Source organism: Petromyzon marinus, chromosome 29 (genome assembly GCF_048934315.1).
Source record: "Petromyzon marinus isolate PM22_M1 ecotype Great Lakes invasive population chromosome 29, UKy_Petmar_22M1.pri1.0, whole genome shotgun sequence".
Classification (NCBI taxonomy): domain Eukaryota; kingdom Metazoa; phylum Chordata; class Hyperoartia; order Petromyzontiformes; family Petromyzontidae; genus Petromyzon; species Petromyzon marinus.
In genome coordinates this window covers 5,890,331-5,912,408 of record NC_133695.1, presented here as the reverse complement: position 1 = coordinate 5,912,408, position 22,078 = coordinate 5,890,331, and the positions used below count along the sequence as shown (strand labels likewise).

At 51.6% G+C, this 22,078-nt stretch overlaps 1 protein-coding gene across 1 annotated transcript in view; it reads left to right on the top strand.

Annotated features, from left to right (window-relative positions):
- LTK (leukocyte receptor tyrosine kinase) overlaps positions 1 to 22,078 on the top strand; it is a 68,398-nt gene that overhangs the window by 23,502 nt on the left and 22,818 nt on the right. The window contains exons 6-14 of the mRNA XM_032962863.2: positions 2,820 to 2,891; positions 4,276 to 4,456; positions 7,872 to 8,022; positions 11,745 to 11,876; positions 13,122 to 13,266; positions 16,476 to 16,658; positions 18,556 to 18,654; positions 18,914 to 19,066; positions 21,090 to 21,200. Coding sequence (XP_032818754.2) covers positions 2,820 to 2,891; positions 4,276 to 4,456; positions 7,872 to 8,022; positions 11,745 to 11,876; positions 13,122 to 13,266; positions 16,476 to 16,658; positions 18,556 to 18,654; positions 18,914 to 19,066; positions 21,090 to 21,200 — 1,227 coding nt within the window. The remainder of the gene's footprint in view (positions 1 to 2,819; positions 2,892 to 4,275; positions 4,457 to 7,871; positions 8,023 to 11,744; positions 11,877 to 13,121; positions 13,267 to 16,475; positions 16,659 to 18,555; positions 18,655 to 18,913; positions 19,067 to 21,089; positions 21,201 to 22,078) is intronic.

The following is a 22,078-nucleotide window of genomic DNA, read 5'->3' as shown; positions in this document are numbered from 1 at the left end:
CCCCCCCCCCCCCCCCCGTGTAGCTCTCGAACAGGCGAGTTGGGGTCACATTCATATTCATGGTTCTTTCGGTAAAGTCACGTAGATAGAAAAGAATTGTAAATAAAATAGAAAATAAATTCAAAATAGCAGCAAAAAAACACGACGTTTCGATCGCAACACAAGCGGTCTTCATCAGGCGGAGAGAAAAGAGGAGGCAGGCCTCCAAATGCAACTGCTTAGAGTGCCGCTGGCGGAGTCGCGCGAGTGAAGACCAAAGACCGGTGCACGCGGGGGATATGTGTGAAGACGAGATGCGTCGTGATAGAATGAAGTTAGCAAATTCCTCGGTTCCCACCCCCCCCCCCCCCCCGATATTAGGAAGCCACTTTAGCTATGCACTTTTAAATCGTCGTCTCGATTGAAAACTAATTTCTTGAGAACTGCTTTTCGCTTTTGGTTTGCTGTCCTTCCCCCGCGCACCTCCGATTAGCGTGGTTGGCTACGTACGGTGCGAAAGAAGTTAAATTGCCTTCTCTTCTACGCTGGAGGAGGTGGGAGTACTTCACCCCACCACACGCCACCAGCCGATCGATAGATTCGAGGGACGACTTTGAGAAACGTTACAAAACAAATATACAGCACTTGGATTTGTAAATAATTAGCGGTTTGATATCACGTAATATTTATGCACGCCACATATAACATCACGCGTATAGCCAGCATGGTCGCTCCAATGGATGGCGTGAAAAGTACCCAGCCCGTCCGCCTTTGTCTCCCCAATTCTCATGATGTTTACACACGACACCAGGTATGTTTACACGCGACACCAGGTATGTTTACACGCGACACCAGGTATGTTTACACATGACACCAGGTTTACATGCATTTGAAGTCTCCCCCAACCCCCACCCGGCCCGTGGTAGCGGAACGTCGGACATCTTACTGAACTAACTGAAAACACATGGGGGAGGGGGGGGGGGGGCACGCAGCAGCAGCATCAACACAACCGCGAAAGAAAAAAACTTATAACCTCACGCTGTCGAAAGTCAAGATGACTTTTTTTTTATTTCAAATCTCCGAACTTCACGTGAGATCATCGGAGGGCGAATCTTTGCAGGAACCCCCGAGGGCGATGATTTTTGGGGGCGAGCATCGTCCGTGTTGGCCCAGATGATGACGACGATGACGATGAGGAGGAGGAGGAGGATGTGTGATGGATTTTGTGACACTGCAGAGCCGTCCAGGTCAAATGAATGTACGGCGAGATGTGGCACTTAAAATTTAGTTTTTATTGGAAAGGGAAAACAAGGAGACAGGGCACATCCTTCCCATATCCCGTCTCTCCACTCTTTCTTTGTTCTGTTTTTTACACATCCCGGCAGCCACACGGCCTTTTCTGACAGAGCTTTATCGGCCGAAGAGAAGCGCCATTCTGCCTTGGTTTCGACGTTCATTTTCTCATCAGCAGCATAGTCAGACGTTGCTCGAACCAATGTTGGTAGGTTGCCAAATATGTATAGGCAAGGACCCGTTTTGACATTCAGTGTCTCATCGGCAGTGCCAGGCTTAGCTTGAACCAATCAATGCTGGTGAACTGCCAAGATGTTTATAGGCAAGGACTGGTTTCGACATTCAGTGTTTCATCAGCAGCAGAGTCAGGCTGTGCTTGAACCAACGCCATGGAACTGCCAGATGCATATGGGCAAGGGGAGGGATGTATAACATTTCACAAGGAAAGCCGTTGCAGTGTAAATAATAATGGATGTAATTGCGTTGTTTCAGTCGAGACTTTCAACCGCGTGGTCCATGGGCTCGCAATGAAAACACCCGCGATGTGAGCAAAGCCGTCTCGCCTCATTAGCTCGGACTCGCTCTGCCGCTCGGCCGAGTCTCGCGGGAGCGAGCGGGTGTCGGAGATCCTCTCTGTCGCTCGTGTGACTCGGCAAAGTCGCTCTGGAACATTCTTGCCGACCGCCCGCCGACACATACACACACACACGCGCTTGCGCGCGCGTGTACTCACGTGTGCACGTTTCTATGCGCGTGCAATGCGCTCACGCAGTGCATTGCACGCATACGGACTGACAAAAAAACTGACACACACACACGGACATATGTACAATGTACCCACATGCACTGACACACAAAGATCACCCGTATAGCCTTAACAGACTGAAGGGGCAAGTGCTGTTAGCGAGCACCTATGAAGGTCGGAACTGTACACGAGGGGGTGGGTGGCCAGCACCACACCCGACCACCTTAGTCTCCCCAGTGGCAATGTTTTTTATCCACCGCACCAGGTACTCATTTGAGGCTGAGTCGACTTAGGGCAGGCCCAGGACCGGTTCGGATAATTGTCACTGGTGTTGGCCATGAGCGGGAATCGAACCCGGGTCGCCAGGTTCATAGCGCAGCGCGCTAACCGCTACACTACCGCTCCCCACGTGCACTGACACACAGACACGTGCACTGACACACATACAAACACGTGTGTGTGTGTGTGTGCGTGGGGAGCGGTAGTGTAACGGTTAGCGTGCTGCGCTATGAACCTGGCGACCCAGGTTCGATTTCCGCTCACGGCCAACACCAGTGACGATTATCTGAACCGGTCCTGGGCCTCTCCTAGGTCGACTCATCCTAAAATGAGTACATGGTGCGGTGTGTAAACATTGCCACTAGGGAGACAAATGCGGTCGGGTGTGGTGCTGGCCACCCACCCCCTCGTGTACCGTTCCGGCCTTCATAGGTGCTCGCTAACAGCACTTGCCCCTACAGTCTGTTAAGGCTATACGGGTGATCTTTGTCTTGTTTTGTGTGTGTGTGCGTGCGTGCTGCAGACATCGTTATTGCCAAGAGGGACCACATTCCTGATCCCAGCGCCCTGGGAGATTCCCTGAGCCGTGGACCGGGTAATAAATAAATATACACCCGCCCCCCATCCCACTCACTCCGTCACCTTCAGGATTAACCCCCCCCCCCCCCCCCCCGTGGATAGGCCGCGTGCTGTCAGAGTTGCTGCGTTGCCTGACAAACAGAATCAGAATATTTATTCAGACTGCAGGAGGAATCCGATGAGCTATGAAGCGCTTTTGTTTTCTCACAGACGTCTAGTTGGGGCACGCGGTGAGAACGTCCCAACAACAACAACAACGACGAGCGTTAACAAAAAACACGACAGGAGTGCACAGTGTAGGAAGCTCAGCCTCATCACTATCGTGTGGAAATTTATATCAGCCAAATTATCTAAAAATATATTCCTGCAGGCGCGTAGAGACACATAGAGACCCACAGAGACCCTTACTCCATAAAGACCCATAGACCCACAGAGAACCATCGTAAAACTAAACATTTTTTTTTATTTTACCTAGTAAAGCTCCACTGAGCTATTACCTTGTCAGAAGTGACCTGGCCACAAATGGTTGCTCAATGAAGAGGCTTATCGTGTGGAAATTTAGATCAGCCGAATGATCTAAACACATCTTTGTACAGACGCATAGAGACTCATAGAGACCCATAGAGACTCTAACTCATATAGAGACCCATAGACCCACAGAAGTGTATAGCAGCCAAATGTTCTAATTCATCTAAAATATATTTTTTTGTAGATAAGTGTATTATATGTCGGAGTAATATACTATTATTATAATTACTTATTTGTCCAGGATAGCGGTACTGAGTCATGGGACTCTCTTTACGAGGGGTCCTGCTGTCACACTGGATATTTATTTATTTATTTTTATTACACACGTGGGAAGGAGAGCGGAGCACCTGGAGGACACCCACACCCTGCACAAGGGCGCAAAGCTCTGTCGCCCTACAGAAGGATTAAAGCTTCCCCTCTCCATATCCATCTATATCCATCTCTCTCGGTCTCTCTCATTCTCATTCCCTCCGTGTGCGTGTGTGTATCATCCAGGAGATGCTCGCTAACAGCACTCGCCCCAACAGTCTGTTATGGCTATAACGGCAATCTTTGTCATCCAGCAGTGGACGACACACGCACAGTGGTTAGCGCACTGCGCTCCGAGCCCGACGACCCGAGCTCGCCTCCCGCTCACGGCCACCAACGCCAGTGGCAGCTATAAAATTATCTGAACCGGTCCTTGGCTTTCCCCGAGGTCAACTCGGCCTCAAATGAGTAACCGGCGCTGCATGCGTAAACATCGCCACGCGGTCGCCCGCCACCCGACCTCCCTCGTGCTCCGCGCCGGCCGTCGCAGGCGCTAGCCCCGCGCTAAACGAGCACTTGCCACAGTTCGAGGCAACGCGGGTCACCTTTGTCGCTTGTTCCAGCAGGAGGGGAGGACTCGCTGCAGCACTGGCTCTTCACGTCGTGCGGAGCGAGCGGAGCGCGCGGCCCCACGCAGGCGCAGTGCAACAACGCCTACCGCAACAAGAACCACAGCGTGCTGGTGGGGGGGGCTCGCCTGCGCGGAGTGCAGGCCTGGCGCGTGCCCTCCACCAAGAAGTACCAGTAGGTCACGCAGTCACGGGTGGTGGTGGTGGTGGCCATGGTCGTGGTGGTCGTGGAGGTTGTCGTGGTGGTCATGATGGTGGTGGTCACAGTGGTTGTGGTCATTGTGGTGATGTTAGTCGTGGTGGTGGTGGTGGTCATGGTGTTGGTGGTCACAGTGGTGGTGGTCATGGTGGTGGTGATGGTCACGGTGGTGGTATTTGGTGATCATGCTGGGTCTGTCCCGAGACCTCCTGCCAGCAGCGAGCCTTCGACACTTCATAGTGCACCTGGCCTGGCACAGACGCCGTGGTGACGTCACCGTCACTTGGTGGCGAATGACGGCTGTGTTGATATTGGTGGTGATCGTGGTGGCCGTGGTAGTCATGGTGATCCTATGTATGTTGAACTTCTTTCGCACCGTGCATAGCCAACGTGTGCTCATGTGGAGAGCGGTGGCAGAGCGGTTAGCGCGCTGCGCTACGAACCCGGCGACGGGAATTTGATTCCCGCTCATAACCACCAACGCCAGTGACAATTGTGTGAACCTTTTTCTGGCTCCTTCCCTACGTCAGCTCAGCCCAAGATGAGTACCTGGTGAGGTGAGTAAATATCGCCACTGGGGAGACAAAGGTGGTCGGGCGTGGTGTTGGCCAACTACCCCCCCCCTTCATACGTGCTACTCGCTACCAGCACAATCCATAACATTCTGTTAAGGCTATAATCTGGCTATTTGTTTTTAGTAGTGAGAATAGTGACGCTACTGGTCAGTTGGAAGCAGCCGCCCTCCAGCACAAACGGAGGGCAGAGGAGCGACGCTCACAACCCCCAGCGGAGCGTCGGGCGACTAAAACGCAGCGAGATGGCGCAGTGGGGAGCCCGGGTGGTGCATCTGTCAGCCGTCTCAGTCAGTCGACCCGCGGCACCTGGATGCTGCCCCGTGACCTCCTGCCAGCGGCGAGCCTTCAACATTTCACAGTGGCCTCAGTGTGCACCTAGCCTGGCATAAGCGCCGTGGTGACATCGCCGCCACTTTCGTGGCGAACGGCCATTCCCGGTGAGAGTGAAGCATTCGAACCAAGGGTTTGCGCCGATCGGGAAGGAAATGCCCAGGGACAGTCGTAGTGGTGGCCCGGTAGTGGTCACGTGTCATCTCGAGACGTAGTTCGCAATTGGCCGTCCGGCAATTGCCCGAACCCTGCGGTGCCCTGTACCCATGTAAGTTTTGTCGCTCAAATAATTTGAAAATTAAAAATAACAACAAAATCCTAGCGGGAGGAAAGGTCTCCCGTCAGAACAAGGACCTCTCTCTGGCTAAGACGCAGAGTGTCCGAGGCTCGCCGTGTAATCGCCGATCGTCTGCACCAGGTGCGGTCAATTCAAGGAAGCGACAACACGAGACCAGGGAATTGGTGGGGGCGTGTGGGGGGGGGGGGGGAGTGGGTTTCCCATCGCCGCGAAGCCGATCATTGACATTCGGAGATCGCGGGCATCGTCACATCACCCAGCGGCAGCGTGTGCTGGTGTCCGGGGAAATCTTCACCCGTTAATGACACCAGGAGATATGTAGTAATATTTTATAACGATTTATTCTCTTATATTTTTTGTTGCAAAAAAAGTCATCTTTTACCTTTTTTTTCTCACCAATAATATTCCGCTTGTTGCTATCGGTGTCATGTTTCCAAAATAAAGAAAAAATAAACTAAATATCCGTTGGGAACTCTTGCAGGCAGCGGTGCATCACCCCCGTGTCAGAGAACGGCACCCAGAGGTTGACATTGCAGAGCTACTTCTGAGGTCACCTCGATAAGGCCCCTTTCTCCGCACTTGGGGCCCAACGCATACCTGCCCTGCTGAGAGTCTCCGTCATTCGGCAATCTGGCCAACATAGAGCTTTTTTATTATCATTATTATTATTATTATTCATGCAGCTGGAATTTTGCGAAATTCAGTGACCAGGCTGAGACCATCAACTCTCTACACTTTGAGAATGTGGTTTAATCACAACTATGTCGCTCTACGTGTGAATCTATGCGGTCGCTAAGTTTTTCAATGGGTCGAAAACAAGTCTTTGGGGGTCTCCGGGTGAGTATATGGGTCTCTAAGTGGCTCTGCAGCTCTCTGTCAAGCCTATGGCTCTCCAAGTTGTTTCCTTATGGGTCTAAAAGAGACCTATGGGTCTCTGTGCAAGTCATCAGTGACCGAGTGAAAACCATCAACTCACTGCACTTCTAATCACCGGTGGCTAAAACCCAGACTCCAACTCAGCTCTCTCCGCATCTTCGAACCACCCTGCCGCTTCAGCTCCTGAAGAAGCTCCCGGCACGCGGGGCGAAACGTCGGACTTCACGCTGAACGACACGCGACACGGGAGAGCTTCGCCGGTAGCAGCAAGAGCCCTACCTGAGGAACGCCACGGACAGCACTGCGCTGCCACTTTAAATGAGATTCGAATCGATGATGTCTCAGTTGCAGGGCTAGTGTGAAATTGTCGGGATATCATTTTCAGATGAATGTGGATTCGCGGATTCGATGTGCCGCAAACCCTTTTCTCCCCAATTTTCACCTCACCAGGGCGTTTATGAATAATCACATTTGTCCGTGTGCAAGTCCCCCTGTACGCATACAGGTGCTCTGTCAATCCACCGCTGGATGAGGGTCTCACGTCTATGCAGTTGGTGGGGTGGTTATTTGACCATACTTCACCACGCTGGTCGGTATGGATCGGCGAGGGCGTGGAGCGTAAGACATAGCACGCGAATCGACCGCGTCGTTAGCCCCTGGCCCTGCTGGGCCCCAAGCCAGATTCAGCGCTTGTTGCAGCAGAAGAGGTTCGCGGTTCGAATCCAGCAGGCCTCCCTGGTTTATCACTGCCGTGGGACAGCATATGAAAAAGAGCTTCATGGCTCATCCGATTCCTCCAGGATCATGGCACTAAAGTAGTACTTTTTCATTTTTGTTGTAAAAAACCTGAAGTCCGGTACCACTGCCCCCCACGCCCCCTCGCCCTCCGCCCCGCCAGCCCCACCCCCATCCCCTCCCTTGCCCCCCAGCCCACGGTTGGTAAGTTTCCAGTTGTGGCTGTGGGGGTTATCGTGTTTACAGGGAGCGGTAGCCTAGCGGTAGCGTAGCGGTTAGTGCTACACTGAGCTACGAACCCGGCATCCTGAGTTCAATTCCCGCTCACGGCCAACACCAACACCTGTGACGAATATCTCAACCGTTGTCTGGGCGTCCCCTAGGTCGACTCAGCCGCAAATGAGTGCCTGGTTCAGTGTGTTAAAAACATCGCCTCGTGTGCCCGCGCCGGCCTTCATAGGCGTTGCTCGCTAACAGCACTTGCCCCAACAGTCTGTTAAGGCTACACGGGGGATCTTTGTCTTCTTTGTACCGTGCTTTACGAGAAGCCCGCCGCCCGCTCTCCCCGCTCTCCCAGGATCTCCGCGTACGGCGCCGCGGGCGGCAGCGGCGGCAAGAACAGCAACCAGCGGTCGCACGGTGTCTTCATCGCGGCCATCTTCACGCTCTACCAGGACGAGGTGCTGCACCTCCTCGTGGGTCAGCAGGGCGAGGACGCCTGCCCCTCGGTGAGCCGCACACCCCCCCCCCCCCATCTCGCGAGACCCCACCCCACCACCCCCCATCCCAACCTCCCCCGGGAACGTGGATCGCGCGGCTCGCCGACGTGGAACGACGCGGCGATTCGATGCGCGTCGTTCCGCTCGCAGCTGCGTCGAGCGTCGTCACGGCGGGATCCCGGAAAGTCAGAGGAACAAGCCGAGAGTTCGATTCCCGGTGGTGCACGGCTAACGTCAGTGGCGCGCGGTCTCCGCGCCGGTCCTGTGCCACCCCCTGGACCAACCTCCCTTACAAAGACAGTCGCCGCATCGCGCGCGCCTTCAGATGCCCTTCTGCAGCCCTCTGGATCGCTCTTGTTGGATATACAAGGCTTTTCCAAAGTTGATATTAATAATATTTGCTTATAGATATATGTTTTTTTTTACATATAAAGAAACACGTAAGCCGAGCACAGAAAACCAGATGCCCATCATAACAGGGCCATTAAACCAGAAAGTCCAGGAGATGAGTAATAAACAACAATAAAACCAGTCAGGGAAGGAGGGTCGCCCCCTCCGCCCCCCAGGATCGTATAACGCAGATGGCTTGTGGAATGCCACACACACGCATGTACACACACACACACAGACCACGCCCCCCCCCCCCTTCATTGCGCAGAGCGGATAATTTTCTTTGAATATAACGGCTGAGCATCTTTTAAAAAGTTCAGTTCAACAAGGACAGGAGTTCAGCAAGTTGTCAGCCGGCGAGCTGCAGAAGATCGACAAGGGATGGCGAGGCTCGTAGGGTGGCGAGGCGCCTCCGAGGGTGGGTTCGGAGCCGACACGCAAAGTCTCGTTTAAAGACCTTTATTTTCTACATCGAGTCCAGCTGTAGCGCGACCGACGCACCAAGCAAGAGTGCCAGCAAACCAGCGATCAAGCGTGTGCCGACTTGAGTCATCCAGCAGCGGAAGGAGCCTGTATCTGCCAGCACGAGCAGCCAAGCCGACGCCTCGAACGAGAACATACAGCAGTGGAGAGAGCCTGCTTTCAGCAAACTAGTGACCAAGCGCGTGCGAATTGAGTCATACAGCAGTGGAGGAAACCTGCTGTCAGAGAGCCATCGAACCAGCGCTGAGAGCGCTCGGGCACCTCAACAGAGAGAGCGCGTGCGACTCGACTCACTCAGCAGAAGAAAAAGCGCGGCCAACCCGCCAAGCAACTTATCACACAGCAGAAGAAAAGCTTGACCTGCCGCCCGCGAGCGCAGCGTCAGATACTACAGCAGTGGAAAGAGCCCGTAGCCACTACGGACCAACGCTGAGCGAGAGCTCCTCACCCCGCAGTGTGAGAGACGCCGAGCAAGAGAACAAAGCCGTTCGTATGCCCCCCCCTCCCCCACACTCTCACCTTCACACCCCCACCAGTCCGCAGGGAACCAACACATTTTTGACACAGGAGATGCCAACCTCGGCGTCTGCTTTACGCAAAGAATTGAACCAGTGATAAAGAAGACACGATACGCATATCGGGATAATCAAGAAGGGTTGCCAATCCAAGGTGGTGCATTAAAAATCAATTGATAACGAAGGACATTGTTGCCATCGAGTTACGTGAATACGGTCACTTAGGAGTATTTTAGTCGGTCGTCTTAAATTGCATAATCTTGTTTATGTATCCATGAATAAACATGACGAATCTATGAACGCATATTTGTGCCTTTGTGCCTTTTCAATGAATAGCATTGCATAATAATCAATCGTCCTACTGGTTAACAACGTGACAAGGATTTGCATTATGGGTCGCATATGATCAATGACCGAGTGCCGTGTTGTGTAACAATTTAAGTATACGAATTTTCATATGACAGAGTTAAGGTTTTGGTAGAATAGTATACATGTCTTAATCTCTCTCTCAACAACCGAGGTCGCGTGACACGTCGGGAATTAACCACAGGTGCCGTTATCGAAGTGAAACAACGCAATCGTGATGGTTACCGTGTTAATGCTGTGTTGAAATTCCGAGATTGAGAGTTATCATATTATCCAAAAATGAAAGTTTAGCTATAAAATAAAATTGATTAAAGCAGAAGGGTTGTGTGTGATTCTTTCTGAAATTCCGCATAAGAATTGTTCTGCGATTGAGATCTGAATCTTGGTGGACCTATCATAAACACACTAACACACATAATACATTCAGTACATGTTAAAGCGAGAATAATCGTATCCTTATTGATAATACTGAGTTAAACAACGAAGTCGAATTGACTCTCTCTCATTCCTGCATAACTGCATACGATTAATTGCGTTATTCAAATTAATAACCAACCTTCATCACCGAGGCTGGGCCCGATTATCATAACGACCTGCATTATCATAACCACACCCACTCGCATAAATTAATACGATTATCTCTCGAATTAGCATAATTTATAGGTATAAATAACATATTTACATAATTTCGGATAGATTATGCGAATTTCAAATTTCATTTAATTTTCATTATTGTCATCAAATTTTCATAACCTACATATACAACACTCTTAATTCCGATATTAGGAAGCCACTGGACCTATCCACTTTCACATAATCTCGATTGAAAACTCTTCTCTTTAGAACTGCTTTCTGTGTTCAGTTTGTTGTCCTTCCCCCGCACCTCCGATAAGCACGGTGTCTACGTACGGTGCGAAAGAAGTGCAGCATGCACACGTATATACGCGGTTGAACAACGCACGCACAGCAAGGGGAAGGCCTTCATTCAGCAGTGGAGTAGCTGTGCTGTGAATTATGAATTGTTATTATTAAATTTTGCCCGCTGGGTCTCAGAAGTTGTCCTCCGTGCCACGCTGGGGCGTTTGGCCATGGACCCTGCGAGTACTGATAGTTTCTGCTGGCCCACGTGGGAGACTGTTTTATTATTATCAATCTAAACTATTTTTTATTCTAACAGGTACAGTGAGGGAAAATAGTATTTGACCCCCTGCTGATTTTGTACGTTTGCCCACTGGCAAAGAAATGATCAGTCTATAATTTTAATGGTAGGTTTATTTGAACAGTGAGACACGGAAAAAGAACAACAAAATCCAGAAAAACGCATGTCAAAAATGTTATAAATTGATTTGCATTTTAATGAGGGAAATAAGTATTTGATCCCTCTGCAAAACATGACTTAGTACTTGGTGGCAAAACCCTTGTTGGCAATCACAGAGGTCAGACGTTTCTTGTAGTTGGCCACCAGGTTTGCACACATCTCAGGAGGAATTTTGTCCCACTCCTCTTTGCAGATCTTCTCCAAGTCATTAAGGTTTCGAGGCTGATGTTTGGCAACACGAACCTTCAGCTCCCTCCACAGATTTGCTATGGGATTAAGGTCTAGAGACTGACTAGGCCACTCCAGGACCTTAATGTGCTTCTTCTTGAGCCACTCCTTTGTTGCCTTGGCCGTGTGTTTTGGGTCATTGTCATGCTGGAATACCCATCCAGGACACATTTTCAAGCTGCTCACACTGTCTAAAGTTGCTTGTCCTGCCTAAAGAAGTTGCTCGCCCTGTTTGAAGTTGCTCACCCTGTCTGAGGCTGCTCACCCTGTCTAAAGTTGCTCACCCTGTCAAAAGAAGTTGCTCACCCTGCCTAAAGAAATTGCTCACCCTGTCTGAAGAAGTTGCTCACCCTGTCTGAAGAAGTTGCTCACCATGCCAAAAAAAGTTGCTCGCCCTGTCTGAAGTTGCTCGCCCTGTCGTGCCGCTCTAGACGGTCGAGGACATCCAGGAGATTTGTCTCGGGGAGTCTGATCGGATCGAGGAGGAACATCGCACCAACGGCAGCGTCAGCTGGTGGGCGGGAGGCGGCGGCGGGGGCGGCGGAGCCACCTTCGTCTTCCGGGTTTGTCCCCCCCCCACCCCCCCCACTCCCCCTCCCGGCCCCCCCCAACCCCCCACCCCTCACCCCACACCCACCCCCTTCAGCCATCCTGCTCGGGAAGTATCGTCAAATAACCCCAACGAATGACATGCCATTGGGAGACCTTTGTAGACCTACATTGCCCGCAGACCTACGTTGCCCACACACTAACGTTGCCCATTGACTTACATTGCCCATAGACATACAATGCCCAACGACTTACATTGCCTTTAGACCTGCATTGCCCCGAGACGCACATTTCCCATAGATTTACATCGCCCATTTCACATCACATTTCCTTGTCTACGTTTATGCTAATACAATAGTGATCCTATATCTATCTGGATTTGAAGCTTCCGTGACTGCAGGAATCCATACTCTTTGGTTCTTTCGGTAAAGTCACGTGGGTAGAAAAATAACGAATAGAGATCACGACTTTTCGATCGCAACACGAGCAATCGTCTTCAAGGGGAAAAATACAGCAGGCGGACTGCTGAGGCAGGAAGAAATGTAGCCGGAGAGCTACCGCAGCCAAAGGCTATAGAGGTTTCAGGTGGGTACAACCCAAGGGTAAGTGGGCGGGGCTAGAGATGGAATTTGCAAGTCAATGTAAGATCGCAGAGCTAGGCACACCTCGGCTAATCCGAGAGGGGGGGGAAGGGGAGGGGCTGCCGTAACGTGCGAGAGGGTGGTAGCCCCGCCCACTTACCCTTGGGTTGTCCCCACCTGAAACCTCAATCACCTTTGGCTGCGGTAGCTCTCTCGCTACATTTCTTCCTGCCTCAGCAGTCCGCCTGCTGTATTTTTTCACCTGAAGACGATTTCTCGTGTTGCGATCAAAAAAGTCGTGGTTTAATTTTATTTATTTTTCTATCCACGTAACTTTACCGAAAGAACCACAGATTATGATTCTATATCTGTTTAATGTTCCTGTTACTTAATTTTGTAATTGTGCTCTGATCGGACCATGAATATTTCCGGTTCGACTTGCGCTCAAGGCAAGTTGTTATTATAAACATTGATCGACGTTTGTGCAACATTTCTCGTCCAACGCAGTTGCTTTTGCGCCGATTCTCATTTGCATCATCGCTGAAAGTCTTTGTCCTCTTTTTATTTGGTCACTGTGGCAAATGAACCTCACATCCTGGTTGAACAACACGAACTTGAGACTTGATCCATAGCCCCCACCCCCTCGGCCCCCGCCCCCCTCGTCTTCCCCCCCCTCAGATGCAAGAGGGGGTCCCAGTGCCGCTGTTGGTTGCGGCTGGCGGAGGAGGTAACGCGTACCTGGGCAACCGCGAGGGCGCCGTCGAGGAACGCTACGAGCGAGACCCATCCGTGCGGCCAGCCAGCGGGCACACGGGGGCGGCCGGTGACTTCCCTTGCCTCTCCCCCTCCAACGCCCCCTCCCCCACCCCCGCCCCCTTGTCCCCAAAGGCAGAGTCACACTTTGTACGTTTGGAACAAAAGATCGGGAGCACATGGGTTTGGTTGCTATAGGTGGATCGCCCTGTGCAGTGGTCGTCGATTTAGCAGCGACAGCCGCTTGGACATGGTGAGCCACGACTTTGGTTGCACTTCACTGCGGGCGAGTGGGCGGGTGAGTGAGTGAGAGATCGACTAGATGAGTGGGTGAGTGAGTGGGCGAGTGAGTGAGAGGGCGAGTGGGCAAGTGGGCAAGCGAGCGGGCTAGTGAGTGAGAGACCAATTGGACGAGTGAGAGAGTGAGCAGGCGAGTGAGTGGGCGAGTGAGTGAGAAAGCAGGCGAGTGGGTGAGGGAGAGAGCGAGTGAGAGAGTGATTTGGCGAGTGAGCAAGCGAGCACGTGAGTGATTGAATGAGAGGCTAAGAGAGTGACCAGGCGAGCGTGAGTGAGCAGGTAGACAGACAGGCGAGGGAGGGAGCGAGCGAGTGCCTCATACAGATGTTACCGTGATGTGCATTTAAATGAACGAATGGCTCTGCTGACACAATTTCGTGCAGGTGGAAGCATCTCACTTAGGGAGGGGAGGGGGTGGTGGATAGACAAGGGGGAGTCTGTACAGAAGCTTCTTGTATAAATCTGTGAATACGTCAGAAGTTCAGGCAATAAATAATTTAGTAGTATGAGAGAATGAGACAGAGGATGAATCGGTGAATGAGTCGGTGAATGAATCACCACCATCCTCCCCAGCCTTCAGCACCACCTCCATCGCTACCCAGCCTTGTCGCTGTCCACTTCAGCATCACCATCATCGCTACCCAGCTTTGTCGCTGTCCACTTCAGCACCACCACCATCGCTACCCAGCCTTCAGCACCACCACCATCGCTACCCAGTCTTCAGCACCACAACCATCGTTACCCAGCCTTGTTGCTGTCCACTTCAGCACCATCACCATCCTCCCCAGCCTTCAGCACCACCACCATCGCTACCCAGCCTTGTTGCTGTCCACTTCAGCACCCAATCATCACTACCCAGCCTTGTTGCTGTCGACTTCAGCACCAACACCATCGCTACCCAGCCTTGTTGCTGTCAACTTCAGCACCACCACCATCGCTACCCAGCCTTGTTACTGTCCACTTCAGCACCACCACCATCGCTACCCAGCCTTGTCGCTGTCCACTTCAGCATCACCACCATCGCTACCCAGCCTTCAGCACCACCACCATCGCTACCCAGCCTTGTTGCTGTCAACTTCAGCACCACCACCATCGCTACCCAGCCTTGTTGCTGTCAACTTCAGCACCACCACCATCGCTACCCAGCCTTGTTGCTGTCAATTTCAGCACCACCACCATCACTACCCAGCCTTGTCGCTGTCCACTTCAGCACCACCACCATCGCTACCCAGCCTTGTTGCTGTCAATTTCAGCACCACCACCATCGCTACCCAGCCTTGTTGCTGTCCACGTCAGCACCACCACCATCGCTACCCAGCCTTGTTACTCTGCACTCACACGTCCCTCCCTAAGTCCATGGCGCTGTAATCCCACGTTAATGTATTCCGTTGTAAGTGATTGTTTGCCTTATCAGTAGGTTGCATGCCGCTGCTCACGCAATTCAGCTATAAGCGTTCATTTGGTGATTCATTTATTTACTCATTCATTGCTGGGAAACGGAGCAATCTGATTCCATTCATTCATTTGTTCATATATTTACGAGTGGCGACTGTTGTTGCGTTTGCCCGATGACGATATCTATGCACACTTGACCAAAGTGGTGGCAGCGGTGGCAACACCCGCGCCTCACAGTGAGTAATCCCTGGGTTTGGTATCCGTCTGGGACGCCATTCTCTTGACTCGGACCCGGTGATTCATTGAAGGTGGGGGGGGGGGGGGAGAGGGTGGGGAGCGAAAGGGGGGGGGGGTGAGGGGGGATGTAAGGGGGGGTGGGGGGACACCTGCTGCTCAGACGGGCGCTCGCTGATTGCGTTACACATGGACCAAGCGTTTCAATTGACAATGGACGAATGTTTTTTTTTTATTTCCCCAAATCGAGTTGTCCTTTTGTTTGTGCCCATGCCACACTCGCAGCTGAAATGCCATCCCCCGCCGGATCCGCTTCACACCTAACCTCAGAGTCAATGCCCCGTGATCGTCATATTTACGGGATGGAAATGTCTCATAGTGTTTATGTTGATGGCATGATAATACTGCATCGCATACCGTTCATATTGATGGAATTGCAATCTCCCATACTGATCATATTGATGGTAATATTCCATGTTGTTCAAATTCATATCGTGGCTATATCCAATGGTACTCATCCGTGGGATGGCACTCACCCATGAAACAGTATTCATATTAATGGGATCAACTGATGGGCGAGCATTTATACGTGTGTGTACATGCCTATATGAATGCATGTGTGTGTGGTGGGGGGGGGGGGAGCGGTAGTGTAGCGGTTAGCAGCCTCCATTACAAACTTGGCGACCTGAGTTCGATTCCCGCTCACAGCCAACACGGCCAATACCAGTGACGATTATCTGAATCGGTCCTGGGCCTCCCTTAGGTCGACTCGGCATCAAATGAGTATCTGGTGCGATGTGTAAACATCACCACTGGGGAGACAAAGGGGGCCGGGCGCGGTGTTGGCCACTCACCCCATCGTGTGCCGTCCCTGCCTTCAAAGATGTTCGCTAACAGAACTTGCCCCAACAGTCTGTTAAGGCTACACGGGGCCTCTTTATCTTTGTTTGCAACGGCAAGATCATATGGAGCTTGGGTATCGGTTAGCTGCAGGATTCTGGTATGACGACGTTATACTATATAGTGGTAGGGACTGGTATGATGATGATGATAATGTTGTTGTTGTACTAGGTGGTAGAAGCTGGTATGATGGTGTTGTTGTTGTTGTGTTGTTCCTTTTTTATGCCGTTGTTGCTGTCATTGTTGTAATCGTTGTTGTTGCTGTTGGACGGTCATTGTTTTTCATTACTGTTGTTTGTTAAATGTCGTCGTGGTGGTCGCTATTGTTTCAACCATTCTAGCAGCAATAGTAAAGCACTGCTGCCAGTAGTAACATAACGGATGTAGTTGTAATTCTAACGGTTATTGTTGTTGTTGTTGTTTATGTGCTAGTTGTTGTTGTTGTTTGCGCAGGAGGGGGCGGGGGCTGGAACGACACGGCAGTGGCTCCCCACTCGGGCCGCTCGCTCATGGAAGGGGCCACGGGGGGCTCCGGCTGCGCCCAGGCCACGAGGGCCTGGGGGTGGGCGACCTCTGGGGGGTTCGGTGGGGGCGGGGGAGCCTGCACCTCCGGAGGGGGTGGCGGAGGATACATTGGTACGGTGGGTGGGGGGGGGGTGTGGTAGTTAAGACTGTGAGAGGTCTCACATCGTCCAAGTCAGGGGTCTGCAATCAAACCAACAATGAGGGCCATAATACAGGGAGAGGGGGGGGGCGGTTAGATCGTGTGAATATAACCGTGTCGTTAACCCCGCCACCACCCGACATGGCCAATTAGTAAGGCTTGTCACGTGAACAGAACGTGGCAATTCGTCACGAGTACAGCAACACCGGTTGTGTGCTGAAGAGCAGATCCACAACATTTACAGTCTGAGTACGACGTTTCGCCAGTAATTACAATCGGCATCATCAGGCGGCAGACAGATTTGTGGAGAAATCCTCCTGTTTCGTTCGTTAAATAGAGGGGGGTAGATGTGATCGCGTCACTTGTTGGGAGCCGTTATTTTGTTTAAAATTCGGTCAAAACAACAACAACAACAACCAATATTTTAAGAGCCCCGTAATGCACGTGGTGAATACGAGACAGACCTCCACGAACGACATCACGGCCCGAGTCCTCAATGAGCCGCATGTGGCAATCAAAATAAACAAGAAGGGGACATTTTTTAATTTTTTTAAATCGAATTTCAAGGGCCGCACCACAGTCTTTGAAGAGGTGAACGCAGCTCCGGTGCCGCAGGTTGTCGATTCCTCGTCGAAGTCATCGCACAAAGGCGGCCGGGCGCTGCGGGCGCGGTGCGGTGCTGCCCAGCCCACCCCCTCTCGTGCACCACGCCGGCCTTCGTAGGCGCTTCTGCTACCCGCTGACAGCGCTTGCCCCCACGTTTCGAGAAGGCTACGCGAAACTTGGGAGCGGCAGTGTGGCGGTTTGCGCGCCAAACTACGAGTCCGGCGACCCGAGTTCGATTCGCGCTCACGGACAACACCGGTGACGATTATCTGAAGCGGTCATGGGCCTCCCCTAGGTCGACTCAGCCTTCAATTAGCACGGTCGGCTATGTATAATGCGCAGTAAGTTAAACATACGTACAAATGATGTGCCTGGTGCCTTGATAGGTGTTCGCTAACAGCACTTGCCCCCAACAGACTGTTGTATGTCCGTATGTTGAATTTCTTTCACACCGTGCGTAGCGGCCAACCGTGCTGATCGGAGGTGCGGGGGGAAGGACAACAAACTAAACACAAAAAGCAGTCCTGAAGAAACGAGTTTTCAGTCTCCGGGTGCTCCGGTTTTTCCCTCCACATTTAGAAACATTCGTTGAGATTGTTTAGATTTTTTTTCGCTGCTATAATTGTCCAAATGATGAGCCACTTTGTTGAGCTATCATTTGTGGCCAGGTCGCTTTTGAACCACAAGTGAATACATTTCGATTTAAAGCTTTCGTGACTGCAAGGATTCATCTTCTTTGGTTCTTTCGGTGAAGTCACGTAGAATGAGAATAAAATAATAAATTAATGAAATACAATAACACAATAAAATTCTCACGACGTTTCGGCCACAACACAAGTGGCCTTCTTCAGGTGAAAGGAACAGACCTGTCGGGACGACAGAGAGAATTTTATTGTGTTATTTTATTTTATTAATGTATTATTTTATTCTCATTCTACGTGACTTTACCGAAAGAACCAAAGAACACAAGTGAATACCTCAGTGGTCGTGTTGTCTGGCAGTATGAGGACGGTTTCGTTTTATTTGCACGTGTTTGGGTGATTTGTTTAACCTTTTGTTGTAATTTGCACTCCAATCGTGTCTTTTGTCCTGTTTACTCTTGTAACGTTCTTATCCACCCCGAGTGGACATCTACGGAAAAAGAGCTTTATAGCTCATCGGATTCCTCCAGTACAAATGAACATTCTGATGCTGATTAAAAGTGCCATAGCTCCCAGTGTCCTCTTAATGCACGGGGGGGATTTTTGTCTTCTGCGTGTGCAGGTGGGGATGCAGACGCTGGGAATGGGATGTTTTCAGACGGACAGGATGGTGTGTCGTTCGTCAGCTCGCTGGGCGAACTCTACACATTCCCCCTGGCTGGTGAGAGACGGACGATCAACAACAACATCGTCAACAACAACATTATTGTCCACTACAACCACGAAAACGGTCCGAACACCGCAATTCCACCATTAACCACATCAACGACAACATCGCCAACAACAACAACAACATCGTCATTATCCACAACAACCACGATAAAAGTACGAACACCACAATGCCACCATTAACCACATCACCAACAACAACACCGGTTGTGGTGGTGGTTGTGGTGGTGGTGACGGCGGTCGCCGCACAGTGACGGAGAGCCACGGCGAGGTGTTTGTCCGCGAGCACGTCGACTGCCAGCGCTGCGAGTCGGGCGAGTGCCGGAGGGACGACGCCACGGGCGGCCTCGTCTGCCTCTGCACCGCCGGCACCGCGCTCGCTCCAGACGGCGTCCGCTGCCTGGGTACGGAACGCCCCCCCCCCCCCTACACACTCACTCATCACCCCCCCACACACTCTCTCATCACCCCCCCACACACTCACTCATCACCCCCCCCCACACACACACACACTCACTCATCACCCCCCCACACACTCTCATCACCCCCCCCCCCCACACACTCATTCACTCATCACCCCCCCCACACTCTCTCATCACCCCCCCCCCCCACACACACACATTCACTCATCACCCCCCCACACTCACTCATCACCCCCTCCACCCACACACACACACATTCACTCACCACCGCACACTCACTCACCACCCCCCCTTCCCCCCACACACACTCACTCACCACCCCCCCCCACACACACATTCACTCACCACCCCCCCCACACACACTCACTCATGACCCCCCCACACTCACTCACCACCCTCCCACACTCACTCACCACCCCCCCACACTCACTCACCACCCCCCCACACTCACTCACCATCCCCCCACCATCCCCCCACCATCCCCCACCACCCCCACACCGCTCCCCCACCATCACACTCCCCCAACATCACCCCTCCCCCACCACCACCCCCCCCGACCATCACCCACCATTCTCCCCACCCCCTCCCGAAATTCCCCCTCAACTCCCCCCCCCCCCCACCTTCTTTAACGTCGTTTCACAAGAAACGTCGTCACTGGATGATTACCACCACTACCCCCATGGCCATCGCCTTGACCCCCGACACTGACGTCGCTGATATCATCATTATCATCCTTGTCCCTCTCATTTTTCGTTATCGGTCGCCTCTCTGCCTTTGCCGCCACCACCACCACCCACTACTGCCACCCACTACCACCACCACCCACTACTGCCACCCTGTACATCGGCATCGATGAGTGGCCAACGGGCCACCATGACAGCACACGAGCGAGAGATCAGCGAGGTGGTGCGTGCTTCCTCGATCTGCCGGAAGACCCCGATGGCGCGTCTACCCCCCCCCCCCACTACCACCCACTACCACCCACTACCACCCACCGCCTTCTGACGCCGTCACTTTGCTGCGGCCGCCGATGAACGTCGCCTCGGCCCCCCGCGCTCACGTCGCTCACAAGCCTCCTTCTCGTTGTCTGTCACCGCTCAGCCGCCGCCACCTACCCACCCACCACCCACCCACCCATCCACCCACCACCCACCTACCGCCCACCCGCCACCCACCCATCCACCCACCACCCACCCACCACCCATCCACCCACCCATCCACCCACCACCCAACTACCGCCCACCCACCACCCACCCACCACCCATCCACCCTCCACCCACCCACCACCCATCCACCCACCCACCACCCATCCACCGACCACCCATCCACCCACCCAACACCCACCCACCCATCCACCCACCACCCACCATCCATCCACCACCCACCCATCCACCCACCACCCATCCACTCACCACCAACCCACCCACCCACCACCCATCCACCCATCATCAACCTTCACCCACCACCCACCACCCATCCACCCACCCATCCACCAACCACCCATCCATCCACCCACCATCCACCCACCACCCACCTACCGCCCACCCACCACCCATCCTGAGGGCTTCAGAATCATTAAGCACTTTTAAAATACATCTAAAAACTTACTTTATTAAACTTATTTTTAATTAGGATTTTCTTTACGTATCATTGTTATGATGTCTTTGCTAGAAATGTGTAACAACGTGATTTAATTTTGCCTACAATTTCACTTTCATTGCTCGTGCCTGTAAAGCACGATGCATTGCATTTGTTTGAACGAATAGTGCTAGAGAAATAAAGTTTGATCGATTGGTAACCACCAACCCCTGTAAATCGCTTCGATCGACGTCGATTTTCAATCCTCGTCGTCGCATCCCCCCGTGCCCCCCTCCCCCACCCCCGACGTAAAACCCGAGGCGACACTGCTGCAATATTAATAATGTCGTCGTTGTTGTCGTCTGTTGTTGTCACAGTGAAGTCAATAACGATAACGGCGACGCGTCCTTGTGTCTTTGACCGCCAGACATGGTGACGGGAATTCCCGAGGGGCATCTCTCGCTGCCGCTCGTGCTCGCCGTGGCGACCGTGACGACGTCAGTCATCCTGGCCCTGGCGTGCACGGGGATCCTCATTGGTGCGTGCTCGTAATTAATATTATCATATTATTTATTATGTTACGATAATAAGCAAGTATATAATGACCTTATGTATTCATTACGTAATATCATTCACATTTTTTTTTGTATAATATATAATTATGATCATACATTGTTGTGTTATATTGACAAAATACATGCAAATATAATATAAAGTAATTTTACATATCTATTTGTAACTATCATTAATAAATAATTGTTATCATTTAACACGTAGCCTTTCGCGACCAATATCATCCATAATACAAGGATTTTTTTTGTTGGGTTCGATCGCGTAAATATATAAATGTGTCGTTAAACCCGCCACCACCCGACACAGCCAACTAGTAAAGTTTGTCACGTGAACAGAACGTGCCAATTCGTTACCAGTACAGCACCACCGGTGTGTTGGAGAGCAAAGCCACAACATTTACAATCTGAGTACGACGTTTCAAAACCTGTATTATGAATTATTATCACAATTATAAAAATGTGATATTATGATAATCATGAATTACATTATGATCATGCTTATTGGTTATTATTAATAATTATAATAATTATTTGCAATATTTCACCTGCCAATAATAATTATTACGCCGGACATTTTTACATTTAAAAAATTGGCTCTTTATTTTACCCATCGCACGTGCACAGGCTTCGTACTGCAATACAACGTGAATGATTCACGTTAGTAATGTAGTGGGCTATTATTATTTGTGCAATTCTTGAAGAGGCAGGGCGATATCGTCCATCACAGAGGAAGGCAGCTGCCTGTGCTTCACAGACGCGGCCTGCAGTACGCTCGCAATCACTTGTTGAGTCACCTGCAATCCCAGTCGAGTCGCCTGTAATCCCAGTTGAGTCACCTGTAATC